This window comes from Alosa pseudoharengus, unplaced genomic scaffold, assembly GCF_046254945.1.
Source record: "Alosa pseudoharengus isolate Yale_2024_CS ecotype anadromous, Long Island Sound unplaced genomic scaffold, YU_APseudo_1.1 YU_APseudo_1.1_scf_13, whole genome shotgun sequence".
NCBI lineage: Eukaryota > Metazoa > Chordata > Actinopteri > Clupeiformes > Clupeidae > Alosa > Alosa pseudoharengus.
In genome coordinates this window covers 29,814,411-29,834,580 of record NW_027468598.1, presented here as the reverse complement: position 1 = coordinate 29,834,580, position 20,170 = coordinate 29,814,411, and the positions used below count along the sequence as shown (strand labels likewise).

Genomic DNA, 20,170 nt, shown 5'->3' with positions numbered 1-20,170 from the left:
CTCAAAATTCAAAGAAAGTAGTCACAAAAAATTCTATGTGTTCAAAAGCCTTTTGTAAAGGATATCATAAGATCTTGAGGCAATCTAATTTAAAAAAAAAATGCCATATTTATGGTAACCTTTTAGAAGGTTAATCTCAACTGTGTTTTTTGTAGGGTAGGTACAGCTCTGTTCTCGAGTACAGAAGTGTGAAGGGAACTGCTAATGCAAGTGAAACCCCTGTGGCTCTGCAACTCAGTGCGTTACAACCTATTTTATACAGTCTATGGTTCCCAGCACTTCATGTGTGGACAGGTGCCAGAGTTTTTTGGTATGTTTGCAGCTATGTACACCCATTTGAAGTTTAATTTACGTGTGTGTGTGCGTGTATGTGTGTGTGTGTGTGTGTCCAGTCTCCAGTCCAATGATCAGTTGACCATATTCCCATTTCTCTTTCACTTCTAGGATCAAAATAATGATTGGTTTGTCATCACCCTGGAGGATAACACGGAGTGTGTTGGAAGAGAGTGCAGCAGAACAACATCTTGCCATTATAATCATACTTTGGGGTGGGAATCCTATTTCCAACCATTACAGTGCTTAGTACACAGAATGAAATTGCTTTTGTGTGTGTGTGTGTGTGTGTGTCTATGTACGTGTATACACAAGTGGATGACAGCATATGTGGGTGCCGGCCGTAAAAATGAAAACACACACACAGATTATATATTTTTTTCTGAATCAGACTGCTGTATTTACTAAACTTGTAGGGATCCCCATACACCCTCCAGTCATACAAAAACATCATGCATTTCCCATATACTAACATAAAAAGTGTACAAAAGAGTCCTTAATCGGGTTGTCCGGCAAAGCTATTTCTCTTAACCATGCATCCAGGTAGCATGTCGTCTTTACTGTAGTTCATTAAGGAGATCATTGCAAGTCATTGCAGGGTTAATATCTGTTCTAGCTATCGTGGAGGGGTCGGGACACGTTCGGTGAGGGTGTGGGGACAACCACTGTCCTATCTAATCAAATTATACAGACTCTTCTCCTCTCAGGTACGAAACATTTAAAAGATGCTGCATGTCCATTCTGACTGCTACATGCTGTGCAAAAGGATAGCGCCCTGTAAAGGCCAAAAAAAAAAAACAAGGTTAGCGCCAAAAGGCCAAAGAAGGAGACAGTGAAAGGCTAAGCACCATTTGAGAAAGTTCATCTAAAAGCCTGTCAGTAGTCCAAGGAGAAGAACTATTTTTTTTGTTTCTAGTTTGCTTTCTGTTTTCACTGTCTCTGTTAGCACTGATAGGCAGGCGTCTCCGGGGGTCAGCACTGATGGTCAGGCGTCTCCGGGGGTCAGCACTGATGGTCAGGCGTCTCCGGGGGTCAGCACTGATGGTCAGGCGTCTCCGGGGGTCAGCACTGATAGTCAGCGAGAGGACAGGGGATTAGGAAAGGCTTGAGTGACCAACACAAATCAAGAGCACAGTGTCAAGAAAAAAAAAAAAAAAAAAAAGGAAAAACATGATCATGTCAAATGTCAACAAGCGGTAAAAGATGACCCAGCAATGCCATCATGCGCCTCGTGATGCCAGAGGAAGGAGTGGGCACAGCTGCCATGTGTGACAGGGGAAGTTGTAGCTGTGTGTTGTGTGTGTGTCTGTGTCTGTTTGTGTGTGGGTGTGTGTACATGCGTGTCAGACTACCGAGGGAAGGACTGAGTCAGTTTTCGGGGAGGACAGACAGTCATGGCTAGTCTTGTGATGATGAAGATCTTCATTCTTATAACACACCACATTACATACACACACACACACACACACACACACACACACACACTCTCACACGCACAAACACACATATACACAGACTCTCTCACACACTTACACACACACACACACATACACACACTCTAATACACTCACACAAACACATACACAGACTCATTCTCACACACACGCACTTTCTTTGTGTTGGATTCGTTCCCTCCATCTCATTCTCTGTCAATGTGATCAACAAGTGGTTGAACAGAGAAAATGAGATTCTTGGCAGTTCGCAGTCCATCAGACAATTGGCTGACTCAGCTCTGTGTATCTCACCCAAACAGAGCAATCAGTCACACACACACACAGATACAGCACAGCTCTGAGTATCTCACCCCAACAGAGCAGTCTTAGATTAGTCTGGGCAGGGAGCCTCTGATAGTCTCATCATATTGGCTTTCCCCACACATGCACACACACACACGCACACACACACAAACCGCATCAATCACACATGGAGATTGTTTCGACAATTCCCGGCACTTCTGAGACTCCCCAGAGGTATATGGAGCCTCCACCCTGGGGTTAAGGTAGCCTCAGGGACATGAGGAGGAGGAGGTGGAGTAGGAGGTGGAGGAGGAGGCCCACCACTCCTCAGGAGCAAGGAGGACAGAGGGGGCGAGGGAGATGGTGTGTAGCCCCAACTCCCTCCAGTTCAACACCACCCACCCCACCCTCTCCCAAGCACGTCAGCAGGAGAGTTGGAGGAGGATTTGAAAAGAAGTGGAGAGAGAGGGAGCGATGTTGGAGAGATGACTGACTCCACTCGTCACTCCAAGCCCACGTGTCCTCACAGCTAACATCCTCATCCATCCATCCCTCCCACACACACACACATACACACATACACACACACACACATAGACACACACACACACACACACACACACACACACACACGCTGGGTTTGACTCCACCACTGGTCCAGGGCCAGGAGGAGAGTGCCTGGACAGACCTGGCTCAGTCATAAAGCTAAGAGGAGTACAGTGGATGTAAGTGATACTACGTCAACATGGGAGAGGGGCAGGGGACACTAACAGCATTCTAATTCTAATAATTAGGGCAGCCGTGGCCTACTGGTTAGCACTCTGGACTTGTAACCGGTGGGCCGCGGCTGAAGTGCCCTTGAGCAAGGCACCTAACCCCTCACTGCTCCCCGGGCACCGCCGTTGTAGCAGGCAGCTCACTCGGGATTCGGGATTACCGTCGGGATTAGTGTGTGCTTCACTTCACTGTGTGAAGTGAAGATTGGGTTAAATGCAGAGACCAAATTTCCCTCACGGGATCAAAAAAGTATATATACTTATACTAATAGAATGTGCCCCTCAACAATCTATTGGGGTAGAAACATCCCACATGTCTACATTCAATGCTATGAAGCCACTTTGAAAGTTTGTTTAGATTCAGTGACACTGCCGTCATGGAAACAGAACGTCACACTTCGGTACTCTACAGGCCAAGATACACTTTAGAATGTTTCATTCTACAACATTCTAAACGCCCCCTCCTCCCATCGTCCCAAGATGTTGATGTACTCATGCTAATGCACTGTCCTCTCCATCTCCTCTCTCCATCCTTACAGGAATCGATTACATTCAGTGAGCCTCCTCCACCTGTTTTTAATAGAACTCTCTCTCTCCGTTGTTTCAGCCTCTCCTCCTCCTTTACTCTACACCTTTTGTCCCCCCACCTCCCTAATAACATCCTTAAATTATTATTATTATTTATAACAATTATTTAAAATAAGTGTGCTGGGTTAGGATGCCGCTCCGTCCAGCACCTTGTTTTTTGTTAGACGTTTGTTTGTAAACTCAGGGCATTACTGTAAAAGAGCTTAATGCTCAGTCAGTTTCCCCTAAATAAACAATGCTTGATGATGATGAATCCTTGGGCCTCTCCTCCTCCGTCTCATTCTCTATCTCTACAGGATGCTGACTCTTCCGGTGAGGCCCTGCATGTTGGCGCCACATCCCTCCCCCCCTCTCTTCCTCCTCCTCCTCTTCCTCCTCCTCTTCACTCCATCTTGCTCTCTACAGGATGCTGACCCTCTCGGTGAGGCTCTGCATGTTGGCGCCACCCCCCCCTCTCTTCCTCCTCCTCTTCCTCTTCCTCCTCCTCTTCACTCCATCTTGCTCTCTACAGGATGCTGACCCTCTCGGTGAGGCCATGCATGTTGGCGCCACCCCCTTCTCTTCCTCCTCCTCTTCCTCCTCCTCTTCACTCCATCTTGATCTCTACAGGATGCTGACCCTCTCGGTGAGGCCCTGCATGTCGGCGTCTTCTCCACCCTCGTCCTCCTCTGCGGTGGGCGGGGGCACCAGGTGGGCAGGGTAGGGCAGAGTGTGGTCGCGGGCGAAGGCCTGCCAGCGGCTGTCATCGCTCTCGTGGGTGATATAGCGCTCGCGCAGTTTCGTCTCCAACTCACGCAGGTCCAGCCACGTCTGGTAGTCCTGCAGCACGCACACACACACACACACACACACACACACACACAGTAACAGAGTTACACTCTCTAAATATTATTCCTAAAGACATATAAAGCTGTCTTAATGTGATAGTGACATTGCCACATCTGATTGCTTTGTAGAAAACACACACACACACAGAGTATTATGGGACTAGAGTCTTAAAGAAATGTCTTCATGAGACTATAGTCATAATAATCAGGGCTAAGCACTTTACAGGCTCTCTTGAGGAACCTAATGTTTAAGTTCATGTCCAAACTTGATGAGTCTCAAAAATTGAGCGTCAGCGTCAGTTTTGGCAGGCCAAGTAGTCAAGGCGCTGCTAACCGCTATGGGCGTCAGCTGATCAGCTGTCAACTCCCTTCGCACTCCCCTCGCACTCCCCTCGCTTCTAAATGGCTACATCCAAACAGGGCGCCTTATTTAAAGCTGCTTTAGTTATTCCTAACTGCTTGCTGCTCGCATTTATGCAACCCACCTCCTCCCCTGCTCCACCCTGTCGTGTATAACATGGCATAGGCTTTATGTCATAGTTGCCTGCTCTGTTCATATGGGGCAATAGTTTAGCTCGCTCAGTGTTAAACTGTGTGAGCGCCCCCTAATGCTGCTGCTGTCCCCAGGCTCACTGCTCTTTCATGGTGCTCATGAAAGGTCTGGGGACCCCTCTGAACAGAGCCATACCGCCAAATTTAATTTGTAATATATTCAATAAAATTGCCTAAAGAATTTTTATTGCCTGTGTTGTTCTTGACTTAATGGACCTGACAGAACTGTACCCTAGTAGTAGCATCCTGTGCCAATGAGTGAGTGACAGGACTGAATTAGCCGCACATGAATACATGACTGAGTCTGAAGTAGTATTTTTGCATATTATGAGAAGAGAATTAACTCTTCAAAAAAGCTTTATACAAATAACAGGCTTGCATCTAAAATAACAACATGAAGGTCTAATAGCAGTGGTACATATGCAGTCTTTCAAGATTTAAATTATGGTGTGTGTGTGTTTGTGTGTGTGTGTGTGTGTGTGTGTGTGTCTTTCATTGTAAAGAATGGAAGGAAAACTGGCTCAAAGGGAAGAAAAATAGCTTGAGTGATTTTCTTCAATAGCTTCAGCACTTACAGAAGGTGTTACTGCGGTATGATTGTGCCATGCATGTGTATTTATGAGTGTGTTTGTGTGTGTTGTGTGTGTGTGTGTTGTGTGTGTGTGTGTGTGTGTGTGTGTGTGTGTGTGTGTGTGTGTGTGAATATGTGGGCAAATGGTTTTGTATGTAATGCATGCATGTTATTTCTGTGTCTGTGTCTGCCTGTGTGTGTCTGTGTGTCTGTGTGAGTCTATGTGTGTGTGTGTGTGTGTGTGTGTGTGTGTGTGTGTGTGTGTCTGCATGTTTGTATGTGTGTGGGAGACACACCTGCAGCCAGGTATGGCTAAGGCTTTTATCCACACTGTAGCGTTTCCTCATCTTCACCTGCAGCAGGTTATTGATGAGGTCAATAGCTGCAAAGAGAGAAAGAGAAGACAGAGGAGACAGAGGAGAGAGAAATTCAATTCAGAACTTCTTAATTGTAATTAACTTAATGATGTATCAAAATTAAAGATACAATTAGGAGAAGGAGACACACAAGGATACACATACTGTATGTGCACACACACACACGCACACAAGCACACACACAAACAAATACACTATCATATACTGCATTTTATTATGACCGCCGCGCAGCGAAGCGGCGGTCATATAGGTTTAGTCAGATTTTTTTTTTTTTTTTTTTTTTTTTCGCATGTCCAAATTTCCGTCAATGACTCCCGGGACACTGAAAGACCGGGGTACACGAAACTTGGTGGGCATGTAACCCCACATGGATAGCATGGAACCATCGTTTTTCGTTTTGATCTGTAGCCCCCCCGCTGGACTGCACCCCCCGAAAGGAGGGTAGGGCAGACACAGTTTTCTGTGAATATCTCGAGAACCGTAAGGTTTAGGGGGACCATTTGTTTTTTGTAAGTTGATCTCAAGGGGCCATGTCAACCCATTCCATAACCACTCATTTCATGTATAGCGCCACCTAGTTAAACACAAAAAAGTAAAAATGAGGTGTTGTAATCGCAGGTATCTGTGACCTAACATAGTCAAAACTGCACGAAATTGGAAGTGTAGGATCATTATGACACCCTCTGAATGCACGCCAAGTTTCGTGGAATTCCGTTCATGGGGGGCCACACGTAAGGGATAATGTATAGAACGCCGGTCATTATGGGGAAAATAAGTCCCGACAGGGCGAACCGGACCCCGACGCGCCAGCGGAGGGGTCTTGTTTCGCCCTGAAGGGGCTTATTTTCCCATAATGACCGGCTTTTTATACATTATCCCGCTTATTATACGGCTACTTGCCAAAACGAAAAAAGAAACTCCATGATATGTCTCTTTACACTTATTTGTTACCGTTTCGTCGTGGCTTTTGCTGAGAAACAAATAGTTCGCAACACACGCTGAACTTGAATCAAACATTCTTTAGAACACAGCTGATCAACCGTCTGCTTTCACTTTTGAATGAAGTTCCAAGCGCAAACTCCGTTGCCATTGACATCGGTCATTCTTGTTTTCAGAGGTCCTTTCCCAAGAAATAATGACCGCTAGAACTTTCGGAAATCCCATTCAAGTCAATGGAGCATTCTACTTGCATTGTGAAGAGCCGTATAATAAAATAAATGAATTTATGTTACTATACACCAACTGGCCTGTAGGTGGCCGGAGACAGTTTTCTGTGAATATCTCGAGAACCGTAGGGCCTAGGAGGTCCACCTTTTTTTTGTATGTTGATCTCAAGGGGCCATGTCAACCCATCCCATTACCACTTATTTCATGTATAGCGCCACCTAGTTAAAAATTAAAAAGCAAAAATGTAGGTGTTTTCATCACAATATCTCTGGCTGACATGGTCAAAACTGCACGAAATTGAAAGTGTAGGATCATTATGACACCCTCCGAATGCATGCCAAGTTTTGTGTACTTTCGTTCATGGGGGGCCTTACAATAAAATAATTTATGTGTACATTTAGTGACGTACACCAACAAGGATTCCCGGGACACTGAAAGACCGGGCTACACAAAACTTGGTGGGCATGTACCCCCACATGGATAGCATGGAACCGTCATTTTTCGTTTTGATCTGTAGCCCCCCCGCTGGACTGGACCCCCCGAAAGGAGGGTAGGCCAGACACAGTTCTCTGTGAATATCTTGAGAACTGTAGGGCCTAGGATGACCATTTTTTTTTCGTATATTTGCCTCCAGGGGTCATGTTAACCCATTTCATGTGCACACATGTGCACAAACAGATACACACACACACACATCCACAGTAATCATACGTATGACATATACTCACACAGTAGACATATGTACGCTTCCATGCACAGGCACATACGCAGGCACACACACAAGCACGCACACACACACACACACACACACTCACACACACACACACCCACACACATAACATAAACATAACACAAACAATCAAGAATTTCTCAGAATTATGAACGGGCAAGATGGAGGTGGGGTTGTATAAAATGAATTTTACATGTGAAATCTATGAACTAATCATGTTTTGGGACTTGTTGTCTAGCAGATACCAGTGAGAATTGAGTGTGGATAATGCAATTTAGTGAGACAGTTAGAATCATATAGGCCTTTCAGCGTGATTTCTTTATGTGGAAAAAATGTGCTGGACTGGGCGGCGGTCATATTTTGTACCGCTCTGCGGTACATCTAGTTTTACTTTATTTTACTTTATTTTATTTTACCTTATTTATTTTGTCTTTTCTTATGGAAATCTATTGATATGTGTGTGTTTGTACAGATTTATTGTATAATAACTGCTTGGGCAATATGAGTGACCTTGTCATGCCAATAAAGCATATTGAAACTGAATTGAATTGAGAGAGTTAAATAAGGCATCTCGTTCTTCACAGGCTACACAGCACAAGCCTGATATGTGATACCTCATTTACAGTATTCATCTATCAGAGCAGAGCAGAGAAAAGCTGTTTCTCTCAAACACTTTATCAACACAGTCAGTGTAGTGATGAAGGAATAGATTAAATAGACAGATATGGAAAGTTTACAAAGTGATTTAATGAGTATTTGTAGTATTTTCAAAATACAAAACTCCAGTATTTTATTTTGATACATGCCGTGGCTACTGTATTTTGTAGGTTATTTTGATACACTTAAAATTAGGTTATTTGATAGTTTATTTGAAAATACATTTGATGTATTTTGCCCATCTCTGAGGGCAGGGAGGGGAACAGAGGGTGAGGCTGTCTATGAACTCTCTTGCGCTAATCGCTAATCAGTTGTCTAGGGTTGAAATGGATGGACAAGTTAGGGAGGCTTCCACTCTCTTGCGCTAATCGCTACGCTGCCTCCACAGCATCCTATTCAGCAACACCTCTCATGGAAAGGGAGTATAGCCACTAACAGCTCTTTAATGACCAGTCAGTACTTATAAATCACCAGCTACCGGCTACACAAATGTGCGGTGTTTAACTATGCCTTCTTAACGGCCATCAAGAAAATATGAATTAAGGGGAAAATGTTTATATTAGTACATCATATAATGATTGTGATCTAATGATCAAACTTCATGTTCCTAAATAATTCTTTATCTGGGCAGTCTCTGGGCAGTCTCCCTGGACAGGCCCGTCGCTAGAAGGCAAGCAAACCAAGCAATTGCTTGGGGCCCCGAGCTGGCCAGGGGCCCCAAGACAACGACTGGTTAAGAATAAAATGCAACGACAAACTGTGAGCGCCCCTTTGATAGTCAATGCAGTAAAGTGCAACGACACTGTTACCGGCAATACCGGGATCCCCCTCAAGGGGGCCCCTCTCAGTAGTCGCTGACAGCAACCAGCCAGCCAGGTTCGTGATCCCTGCTGCCGCGAAAATATAAAACCTCGGCAGTCATAATGAAGCGGAGTTATGCGTCCGGAAGCCAGAAAAGAAAGAAGAGAAAGGAAGAGGATGACAAGAAAAAACAAGATAGTGGTAAGTGATAAATTACACTGGATAAAATAGCTCTACTTGTCTTGTACAAATGGTGTAATGTCGCAGCAGGAAGGCTAGCCTAGCAAAAAATGTTTATGTTAACTACCTGCCTGGTGGCCCATGCTTGTAACAAACTAGAACAGTTAGCGCAACTTTTTTTTCGAACGGACGGAATATGGTTACATACTGTAATATGTTTATTAATGGGATAAGGAAGACGCAGATCTGTTCCAGAATCACTGTTTATCGTATTTAATGACATAACATTGCTATAGCTTTGTAATAGGTTTTGATGAAAGTGGCATAGCTTCTCTGCTATACTAACTATTTGACCGTGATAATCTATTTACCAAATCGGGGTTAGGAAAACCACACGATAAATTCCGTGCATCAAAGCAGACTGGAACATTCATGTCTAGCAGTATTCATGCACGCCAGCTGTTTACTGTCTTTAAAGCACGAGGTGCGTCTGTCTAATTCTCAAACAGCAGAATGCTTAAATGCTATGTTAAGCTACAAGTAGGCCTAGGTCAATGTATAACATTAGCTTGGGATGTTTTTACAGTAAGCATTGGTAGTTGTGAAAGCAGCTGCATCCCTTCTAAATATCAAAATATGGAAATGCTAACATATCTTTTCTTTCTCAAGGTGCTTTGCTTAAATTCTCAGCCCTCAGGCTCTTCCTAAGGATACCTCCACTGATCAAGGTAGAGTGAATTTCTCTCACTGAGCTGAGCTGTTAATGACCTTTTCCAATATGCCAACACTGAAATGGTCAAACGTACTTCACAGGTAATTTCAGATTTTTTTTCACCGTTTCACCGTCAACTTCATCCTCCATTCAAATTCCTTGAAACGGCCCTGTCCCTGGACGGAGAAGCTGAGACTAGGGAAGAGGGAGGGTTATAATGAATGGACAGCTTAGAGAGGTGTCCACTTTGGTCTGATCGTTCCACTGCCTGCGCTGCATTTAACGCAGAAGAACCCCCCCCCCCTCTCTCTCCTGACAGCAGACAGACGAGAGAGTTGAGCTTTGCTACCACAGGCAGAAAGAAAATGGAGAGAAATAGCCCTGCCGTTTCGACAAGTAATGACCATTCATTATTTATAAACGGTCGGGCACGGGCTTGCTGGCTATCCTCACACACACACGGACGCACACACACACACACACACACACACACACACACACACAGTCACACACACACACACATCACAGACATGTTAACCAGCAAAAGATTAGTTATATGCATATATATTAGTGCTCAACAAACTCTGTATTTAGATCAGGGCCGTAGTCACCATAGACATTGAGGGGGACGTGTCCCCCCCAATATTCAAATATGACCAAAATGTCCCCCCCAATATTTGGACAAATAAAGAAAGAATAAAGCGCTATACTAGGAAACCAAAACGTATCTGAAATGTAATCGAACGTAAATAACGCACAAATTAGTGACCTATGGTTCCAGAGTAGCCTACACCCCTTACACGTTAGTGGCGTGCGCTATCAAAAGCTTCCATTTACTGCACCCTACTGTGGTGAGGTAGGGCTGTCAACAATATCGCAAAAGCTACCGGTACAATTTTCACAAAACTTATTGGAAAGGTGTAGCACAGGCTAAGGAAATCCCATACATATTTGGACCCGATCAGACCATATTGTAGCCTATTCTCGCAATGATAGCGAAAGTGAAACGTTTTATTTTAAATGATGAATTTGTGCAAGCCTGTGTCATTTCTTTCACGTCTTTCAACATAAATAATGCATTCATATGCTAGTAGTAATGCCAGAAATTACCGTGTATAGGCCTCTTAGAAATGATTGTTGCATCTTGCATATTATTTAGATGTGCACTCAATCGCGCATCCATGCAGGCAAAACGTGATCAAATGTGGCGACGTTTACAATACGTGATAGCCAACAGTTAATGTGAATCGCAGACAATAACCAAAGAAAGGAATTTGCACCTCCATTCACCAATTAAAGGCTGTAGTAGGCCTAGTGTTTCTACATGTTGGCACAAAACGTCATTCTGTCAGAAGCCAGTCTATAATGCATACAGGGGTAACATGAGGTGAGTCAGACAGAAGAGGGGCCTGTCTTATAGTAGCCTATTCCTGAATCCTGTCCCTTTCAAACTACGTTAAAATTGTGTGATTAGCCGCCAGCATAATAAAATTTAAATTAAAAGACAAAATCTTATTAGGCTCCAAACCTATGATTCTAAGCCTTAGTTTAAAAAAATCTTCAGGTGTAAGTAATAAGTTAAAGAACCACATTCTGTGTAATATAGAGGTTATCATAAGATACTTAAGATAAGATAATTTCTTTTAAAGTATACATTTTGAACACAGGTGAACACAGGGATGGACCAGTGAAGTTGCTTCTTCTCCACCCAAAACTCACCGGAGGGGGGGGGGGCATCTGTGTCCAGGGGTTCATAATCCATCCCATGCCTATGTCCGTCAAAAGTTTGGAATAACCTAATTGACTGACCTAACTAACGACTTGTTTGTGATTTTTAATAATAGTTTTGCATGGTAGGAAATGTATTGAAATTCTGTTTGGGGGTCCCTCAGACCCCACCACAGATTTGGTCCCCCCCAATGTTGACATCATGACTACGGCCTTGATTTAGATCCATACTATATACCAGTAATCTTGGATCAAGATAAGGATTTGCCTAAAATAGATGACCTACTGATTAAGAATAAGACATAGCTCAATAATGATGCTTAACACAGATCTTGTTGAAAACTAAAACATACACATATCAGTTGTGTACTGTATTAATTGTTAATATGTGTTCCCTGAAGTGAGGGAAGTTTCATGTTTGAATCAGCAAATCAGGGTATTTCTCAACCACAGTTTCATATCTAAATTTGGAGAATTTATTCCCATGACGTTTCATCACACTTCTAGCGAAATGGTGCATTACTTTTTATTTGCATGCAATGCCAAAATACAGAAATGAAACCCAACAGACCTTAACACCGTGAAATGAGAACCACCATTTTTTACTATTATTTTGCTGTTTTTCCCAGTTCCTCACAGTGTGAAAAACACAAATGGAGGTAATAAACCATAAGCATGAACCCCAAATATAAAGCCATCTGTGCTGGGCATGACTGGAGAGTCTTGATTGATGCTATGTAGCCTAATTCATTTTGAGCATTTGTTTGTGTCTTCCCTGTCATAGTCATTCTCCCCTAATCATACCATAACGCAGCTGTATGTAATCACATAGCACTGATATACTTTTGGGTGCCATGCTGGGAGAGCAGCAGATCCCTCTTCCTCTCTGCTACTAACCTTACTGGGGGTTCACTCTTTATTACGACATCCCGTTATTACGACAACCCTCTATTATGGCGTTATTACGACATGCCTCTATTTAGACAGGCCCCTACTCCGACTTTTTTTAGTACCGCTATTCCGACATTACCAATCCTCATTTTCAATTTATCTCAGTTCCTGTATCCTATCAAATTCCAACATCCTAGATCATGGATGAGCTGTAGTCATGCCATCTGCACCTGCAGCTACTGTACATCAACAATCCACCCGCCATCCACTCCAAACAATGTTTTTCCCAATAATTGATATCGGCACACATTTCAGTCAAAACCTTAGGTGATTTTGAACTGGCCATGTGAATAAATGTTACACATTATATGTAAAACACAGGTAGCTCTCCTCATTTTATTCTCTAAGCTCTCAGGGGAAAACGGTCGGAAACTCCATGCATCAAACAAACTCTGTGCGTGCAGGCCACCTATATTAATTCATTAATGGCCGTCAATCAATGGCAAATTGCGCAAAGACGGGCGGAATTCTTGCTCCAGTAGCCTAAACCACTTCAGTGAACGTTCAAATAACCCCCAGAGTTCAGTGTCCATCAGGGTTTTCAAACTGGGTGTGCAATATATTCAAGTTGCTTATATTGCATTTTAGAGGACAATGATAAAGCCATGTGCATGTGGATAAACTCAGTTTACTACACAATAATGTAGGCTAGGAATATATATTTTATATGTCATGCGTGCAGTTGTTGAATTGCACATAACATGTCTGCATATTTATTTAGTCTTTCTCTCGACTCTAGGCTAGCGCATGCATTAGGCCTATCATGGCCCTATAATTGTGCAAAGACAGGCGGGATATCCGACGCTCCTTTTACAGCAAACCACTTCACAACGAACGTTCAAATAACCCCCAGAGTTCAGTGTCCATCAGTCCCAACATTTAGAAACATAATCGAAAAGTCCAAGCGTGAATTGGGTGTGTTTTGATTTTGAGAGAGACTGGAGAAGGGCCGTATGTCTCACAGCAACTGCGATAACCTTGTTTCTTGGAGGCTATAACCTCCAAATATCCACATCTAATGAGGGTCGGCGACTATCCAATACCCAATACTATTTGCAATACCCTCGATATGCATATTATTGGAAAGTTTAGTTTATGGCCGTTCGTGTGAGTACAATAACTTAATTTTGTAAATGTTACCAAAACGACTGGTTTCGCCTTGCAGGGTCACATTTCATTTGTTGTCTTATCTTTTTTTATTCAAAACAATTCGTAGGTATCTATACTCAAGTCTAATTACCACCAGACACAAATAATCATCACCTAGGTTAAATTTTATCTCTCTCTCCAAAATCTCTTCCTCTGAGATGCACGCGCTATAGGCTATAATTTAGACTACCCGACATTTCAAATGTGACTCTCTAATCAACTTGTTTTAGCTCTTAAACACGAAAAATACAATGTTCAACGGAGCTGTGTGTGAGGCGCACTCTTAAAGACACGACTAACTTTCGGTTTCATTCGGTTAAAGTTCTTGTGAGTAGGCTATTATAGAATCCAATCCTGTCGATGGCCCTGCTATTCATCAATGTAGCCTTTTATTGTTTTTTTTGCCATGAATCGTCTGAGCTGTGATGAAATCGTGTGTTGTTTAAAGTTGGGACGATTACTGTAGGCCTAGGCTATAGCCTACTGCCCATATTGGAATAAAAAAATAAAGGCCTACTTCGCAAAAGTCCACTCCGTTGAAAAATCCTGGCTATGGCACTGTTAATGACCTCGTGTCGGAATGGCAGGACGTTTGAAAAAAGGTCAAGTGCCGCTACTCCGACAATGAAAAAAAAAAATGTCGCAGTAGTGGGACGCTTGAAAATTAATGTTATGCCGCCACTTCGACAATTAGACGCCAATGTCTAAGTAGCGGCATGTCGGAATAGCAGCATGTAACCCTGCTACTGAAATCACTATGCTATCACAAAGTAAACGTGAGTTGGCTTAAAGGAACACGCCACCCAAAATCAGTAGTGATATATGTTCTTACCGTAACTTTCACGAGTTGAGTCGTACCTCTCCCGCGTCGGTAGGTGCACTCAAACGCTCTGTCGCGCGGCGCGAATGTGTTAGCATGTTGCTATGCTAGCGGGCTCTGCCGTGGCCGTAGAGAGAGGCACATAGCAGTATTCAAACACCTCCACGTTTTACCTACTTAAATACAGTTGCACGAGTAGTTGATGAAAAATGTTAGGGCACACAACATGAAACGTGACGATTTTCCAAGCGAATAAACATGAGAACTACAATGTGTGGCGCAATAGCACTTGGGAGTACTTCGACCTAGCGTGGTAATATTATTAACACCTAATTGTAGATCCTATCCACCACAGAGTTTAGAATCCATGCTGGATCGACCCTCAGCCTCTCCCTCCCCTCTGAGCGAGAGAGGCACACACACTAGAGATGCGCTGATGGGCTATTATTTCAACCATAACTGCATAGCAAAACTTATCATCCATCAGCCATCCATCAGCACCAAAGTTTGTTGACCAATTTTCAAAACTGCACCTGCCCACCATCCGCTGGTTGTTTTAATGTAGGCTATATGGGTGATGCAGCGCTGCTGACGTGAGGCTAGAAAGCCCTTGCATGTTCTAGAAAGAATGATCTAATGCAGCAAATATATTAAAAGGCAAAAGTCGTACATTGGCTAGGCCTATCCCCAGAATATCAGCAGCAAACTCAGTCTCTGTCGCGCAAAACAGTCTCCAAATAAAACGCACATCGGCCTGTTGCCTATTCTGCCAGCTTGTGACAATATATCGTCCAAAATGCTTGATTGCATTGCATTTTCCACATTTTTAGCTACATTTTCATGTACCACATCAGCATTTTTGTTCAGTGAATCTTTTGTAAATTGCTTTACAATTACCATCGGGCCCTTGTCAGCAGACTTCGGCTTGCCTCTTGCCATATTCACTCCTTGTCTTCCGATGTCATTTCTGAGTCATCTACAGATGTTCACCTCCCTAAATAGAACCAACTTCAACCTGTGTTATATCCTAGATGAGACTGCCTGGGTTATTTTGTTTAGATATTAGCCTATAAAACACATAATTGTAGCCTACCATTCAGGGAATAGGCATTTAAAAGAGAGACAGAGAGTGATATGACTAAGAAATGACATCGGGCGATGGCAGTGCGAGATGTTCAGAACGTAACAGCTAAAACTTCTACAAACTCACTAACATCCACAGAGGAAAAAGAAGGTAAGAAAAATAGTCGGAAAACTTAGATGTGTAAGGCAAGCAAGCAAGTTTGGCGGTTGTTACTAAAAATGTAAACATGCACGTTGCATTGTTGTGCGGTGGACTTTCAGAATGAATGGAGTCGGAGTTTCTTTAATATCGAGGCGTCATATTTGTCCGATGGCCTGCTATAAAATGAATTGCGATGTCTGTCTGAAAAAGACGCGCTCGTGCAGTCAAAATTAATGGGAGTCTTCAGAACAGGCTTGTCAGTCAACCTGACATAACAGTGTGTAAAGTAGCCTATAATGTGAATGACTTGTTATTTTATCAAGGATTTCTTTCTTTTTGCAAAAAATAAAGTACAATAGGCATTAATTAGTAGGCCAGGAGCATGCTGAAATTATGTGGCAAATTGCGTTTTTTATTACAATGATAAAATTGTAAAAGGACGTGACCGAAGCTGAGGCAAGCCAGGCAATAGGCCTATAGGCCCGACGGTAATTGTAAAGCAATTTACAAAAGATTCACTGAACAAAAATGCTGATGTGGTACATGAAAATGTAGCTAAAAATGTGGAGAATGCAATGAAGCATTTTGGACAATATATTGTCACAAGCTGGCAGAATAGGCAACAGGCCGATGTGCGTTTTATTTGGAGACTGTTTTGCGCGACAGAGACTGAGTTTGCTGCTGATATTCTGGGGATAGGCCTAGCCAATGTACGACTTTTGCCTTTTAATATATTTGCTGCATTAGATCAGTCTTTCTAGAACAGGCAAGGGCTTTCTAGCCTCACGTCAGCAGCGCTGCATCACCCATATAGCCTACATTAAAACAACCAGCGGATGGTGGGCAGGTGCAGTTTTGAAAATTGGTCAACAACTTTGGTGCTGATGGATGGCTGATGGATGATAAGTTTTGCTATGCAGTTATGGTTGAAATAATAGCCCATCAGCGCATCTCTAGTGTGTGTGCCTCTCTCGCTCAGAGGGGAGGGAGAGGCTGAGGGTCGATCCAGCATGGATTCTAAACTCTGTGGTGGATAGGATCTACAATTAGGTGTTAATAATATTACCACGCTAGGTCGAAGTACTCCCAAGTGCTATTGCGCCACACATTGTAGTTCTCATGTTTATTCGCTTGGAAAATCGTCACGTTTCATGTTGTGTGCCCTAACATTTTTCATCAACTACTCGTGCAACTGTATTTAAGTAGGTAAAACGTGGAGGTGTTTGAATACTGCTATGTGCCTCTCTCTACGGCCACAGCAGAGCCCGCTAGCATAGCAACATGCTAACACATTCGTGCCGCGCGACAGAGCGTTTGAGTGCACCTACCGACGCGGGAGAGGTACGACTCAACTCGTGAAAGTTACGGTAAGAACATATATCACTACTGATTTTGGGTGGCGTGTTCCTTTAATCAGGAGGGAAAAAAACTGATTGCCAGGGGTCTGAGAGAACTCAGATGATGTAATGATTTGAAATTATATCTGGACCCCCCCAGGAGTGTATAAGGAATTGGACAGCTCATGGAGCACCTATTCTTTATCAAAGTGTCAAACTGACATCACTGAAAATGACTTGATAAGGTCAATCAGGTTGGCTAGTTATCGCTAAGGAATGAGACACCTCATCACCTGACAGCTCTTCTATATCATTAGAAGCACCTGACTGACATTGTGGAGGGGTCTGAAAATGTCTAACACAAGCAGGTCTCTGAGGATTGAGACTGAGGGCACCATACTCAAGAACTGGGAATGGGAACTAATTGTATTTTATATTGGGAACGGAATTGCCTACTACAGAACTAAATGCTTTCTTGTCATGTACTTTTAGATAATGCAATGCAATGTATATATTGTAGCGTCGGCGCAAAAAGACAGTGTTCGCGTTCTCCCGCGCAGGGGATCCTGGGATACGAGAGCGAACATTTGGGGGGTTTATGTCGTTATTCTCCTTAGTTTTGTGTGTAATGTTAGCGTCTTTATTGTAACATGTTTCCCTTTTAGTTCTCCCTCGTGTGTGATCCTTTTTGTGTGGGAGGCTGCGTCTTCCCCTGTATGTGTAGTGTGTGTGCGTGCTTGACCTGCCCTGTTTGCATTGTGTTCTGTGTCTTGGTCTTGGTCTGTCTTAGCTCTTGTTCCCAGCAAATAAACCTTTTGATTGGACAACTGTGTGGTTCGCTATCAAATCGTTACAATATGTATACTGTATACCATACACCCCATTCTACACCATGCTATATCATGCTATATCATATCTATAAGAGTTAGACTGTTCTTGCCTGAGACACCATGTTATGCCTTATTGATATCTGTGTCTGTGTGAAGCACTTTGAGTGGCCGCTAGGAAATAGGTTATATATAAGTAAATGTACCTTACCTTACCTAAGCCATCTACAGTATCCCATTCTACGCCACGCTATACCATGCTATGTCATGCTAGTATACCATTCTACGCCATGCTATACCATGCTATGTCATGCTAGTATGCCATTCTACGCCATGCTATACCATGCTATGTCATGCTAGTACAGTATACGATTCTACACCATGCTATGCCATGCTATGTCATGCTAGTATACGATTCTACACCATGCTATGTCATGCTAGTATACCATTCTATACAATGCTATGTCATGCTATATCATGCTATGTCATGCTAGTATACCATTCTACACCATGCTATGACATGGTCTACCCTGCTGCGTGCCCTGTGTTACACACCCTCAGGAGAGATCTGTTTCCAGGGGTTGGGGGGGTACATGAAGGCGGCGTTGTGGATCTGATCGTTGATGTCCTCGTCCTCGTTGAAGGGGAAGGTGCCGCTGAGGCTGACGTACATGATGACCCCCACTGACCACATGTCCAGCGAGCGGTTGTAGCCCTGGTTCAGGAGCACCTCAGGAGCCAGGTACGCAGGTGTGCCCACTACAGAGCGCCGGAACGACTTCTCGCCAATGATGCGGGCAAAGCCAAAGTCACACAGCTTCACCTGAGCCGAGGGAGGGAGAGGGAGAGAAGAAACACAATGTAATTACATAAGGTCACATCAAGAGGAAGAGTGGAGAGACAGAGAGAGAGAGAGAGAGAGAGAGAGAGAGAGAAGAAAGGGAGAATGGATAAAAGTAAATATATGAAACCAGTTTCAGCCAGTTTTAGCCAGTTGTGGAGGGAGGGTGAGAGAGGGAAGGACATGGGAAGAGAACACAAGTACAAGTATCTTAACAAGTACAAGTTTCTTAAGTACACAAAATCACATTAAGAGAGGGAGAGGTATGGAAGCATATGAGTAGCTTTTTTTGAATTTTGAGACTGAAGTACCATGGCAAAATGGAATGCAATTCAATCCATGTTTATTCTATTTTTTAACCAAAAGTATTGGAATTGATTTTAGGATTTCATTGTCACTTTGCAGATTAAAATACAATTTGTTGGATATTATTGCAAATTGCAATATTAAATTGCATAATGAATTGTCAATTGCATAATGTAATGTATTTTTGAATTGCATATTGCAGATTGCATTCTCATTTGAATAAAGCTACTCATATGCTTCCATAGAGAGAGGCCACAGAGGAGTGGAAATATGGATGTGAGTAAAAAAAAAGTAAAAATGAGGAGAGAAACAAATGATAGAGAAGAAGAAGAAGGGGGAGAGAGGAAGCGATATTTGTACATAAAGTCACCTAAGGAGAGAGAGGGATGGGGAAGAGGAGGGTGGTGAATAGTGTAGAGGAGAGAAGAGAAGAGGGAGTCAGGGGAATGGAAACACCTGAAGGAGGATGCTATGCTAATATACAGTAAGTACCATTATGAAATAAACACATGAAGTGGGATGCTAGGCTAATATAATAAACACATGAAGTGGGATGCTAGGCTAATATAATAAACATGAAGTGGGATGCTAGGCTAATATAATAAACACATGAAGTAGGATGCTAGGCTAATATAATAAACACATGAAGTGTGATGCTAATATACAAAAAGTATCACATTAAATGGGATATTTGAGAGAATGAGTTTAATTGATTATGGATTTAAAGGTGACTGAGATGGATTTTAAACTATTTTGTCATTGGTTAGCCATGCATCTGTTAGAACATGGGTGCTGTTCTGGGCTTTGTTTAGGGCATGTATTATCCATAGATAGAGACTACCCTGAATGCATTAATCCTGCAAATACATTTTTGTTATCACTAATATTGTTCTAATCCTCAAGACACATTTATAGTGCTTTTATTTTGTAGATCCAGGTCACGCTGAGAATGAGGAGAGGAGAAAGCTCCAAAAGAGAG

The 20,170-nt window shown here is 43.0% G+C and overlaps 1 protein-coding gene across 1 annotated transcript in view; it reads right to left on the bottom strand.

The window, feature by feature from the left end:
- Positions 1-695: 695 nt before the first annotated feature.
- The window catches only part of prkd2 (protein kinase D2), a 66,351-nt gene continuing 46,876 nt past the window's right edge, over positions 696-20,170 (bottom strand). Inside the window, exons 16-18 of the mRNA XM_076282810.1 lie at positions 18,600-18,867; positions 5,680-5,765; positions 696-4,252 (exon numbers count right to left, since the gene is read on the bottom strand). Coding sequence (XP_076138925.1) covers positions 4,037-4,252; positions 5,680-5,765; positions 18,600-18,867 — 570 coding nt within the window. The 3' untranslated portion in view covers positions 696-4,036. The remainder of the gene's footprint in view (positions 4,253-5,679; positions 5,766-18,599; positions 18,868-20,170) is intronic.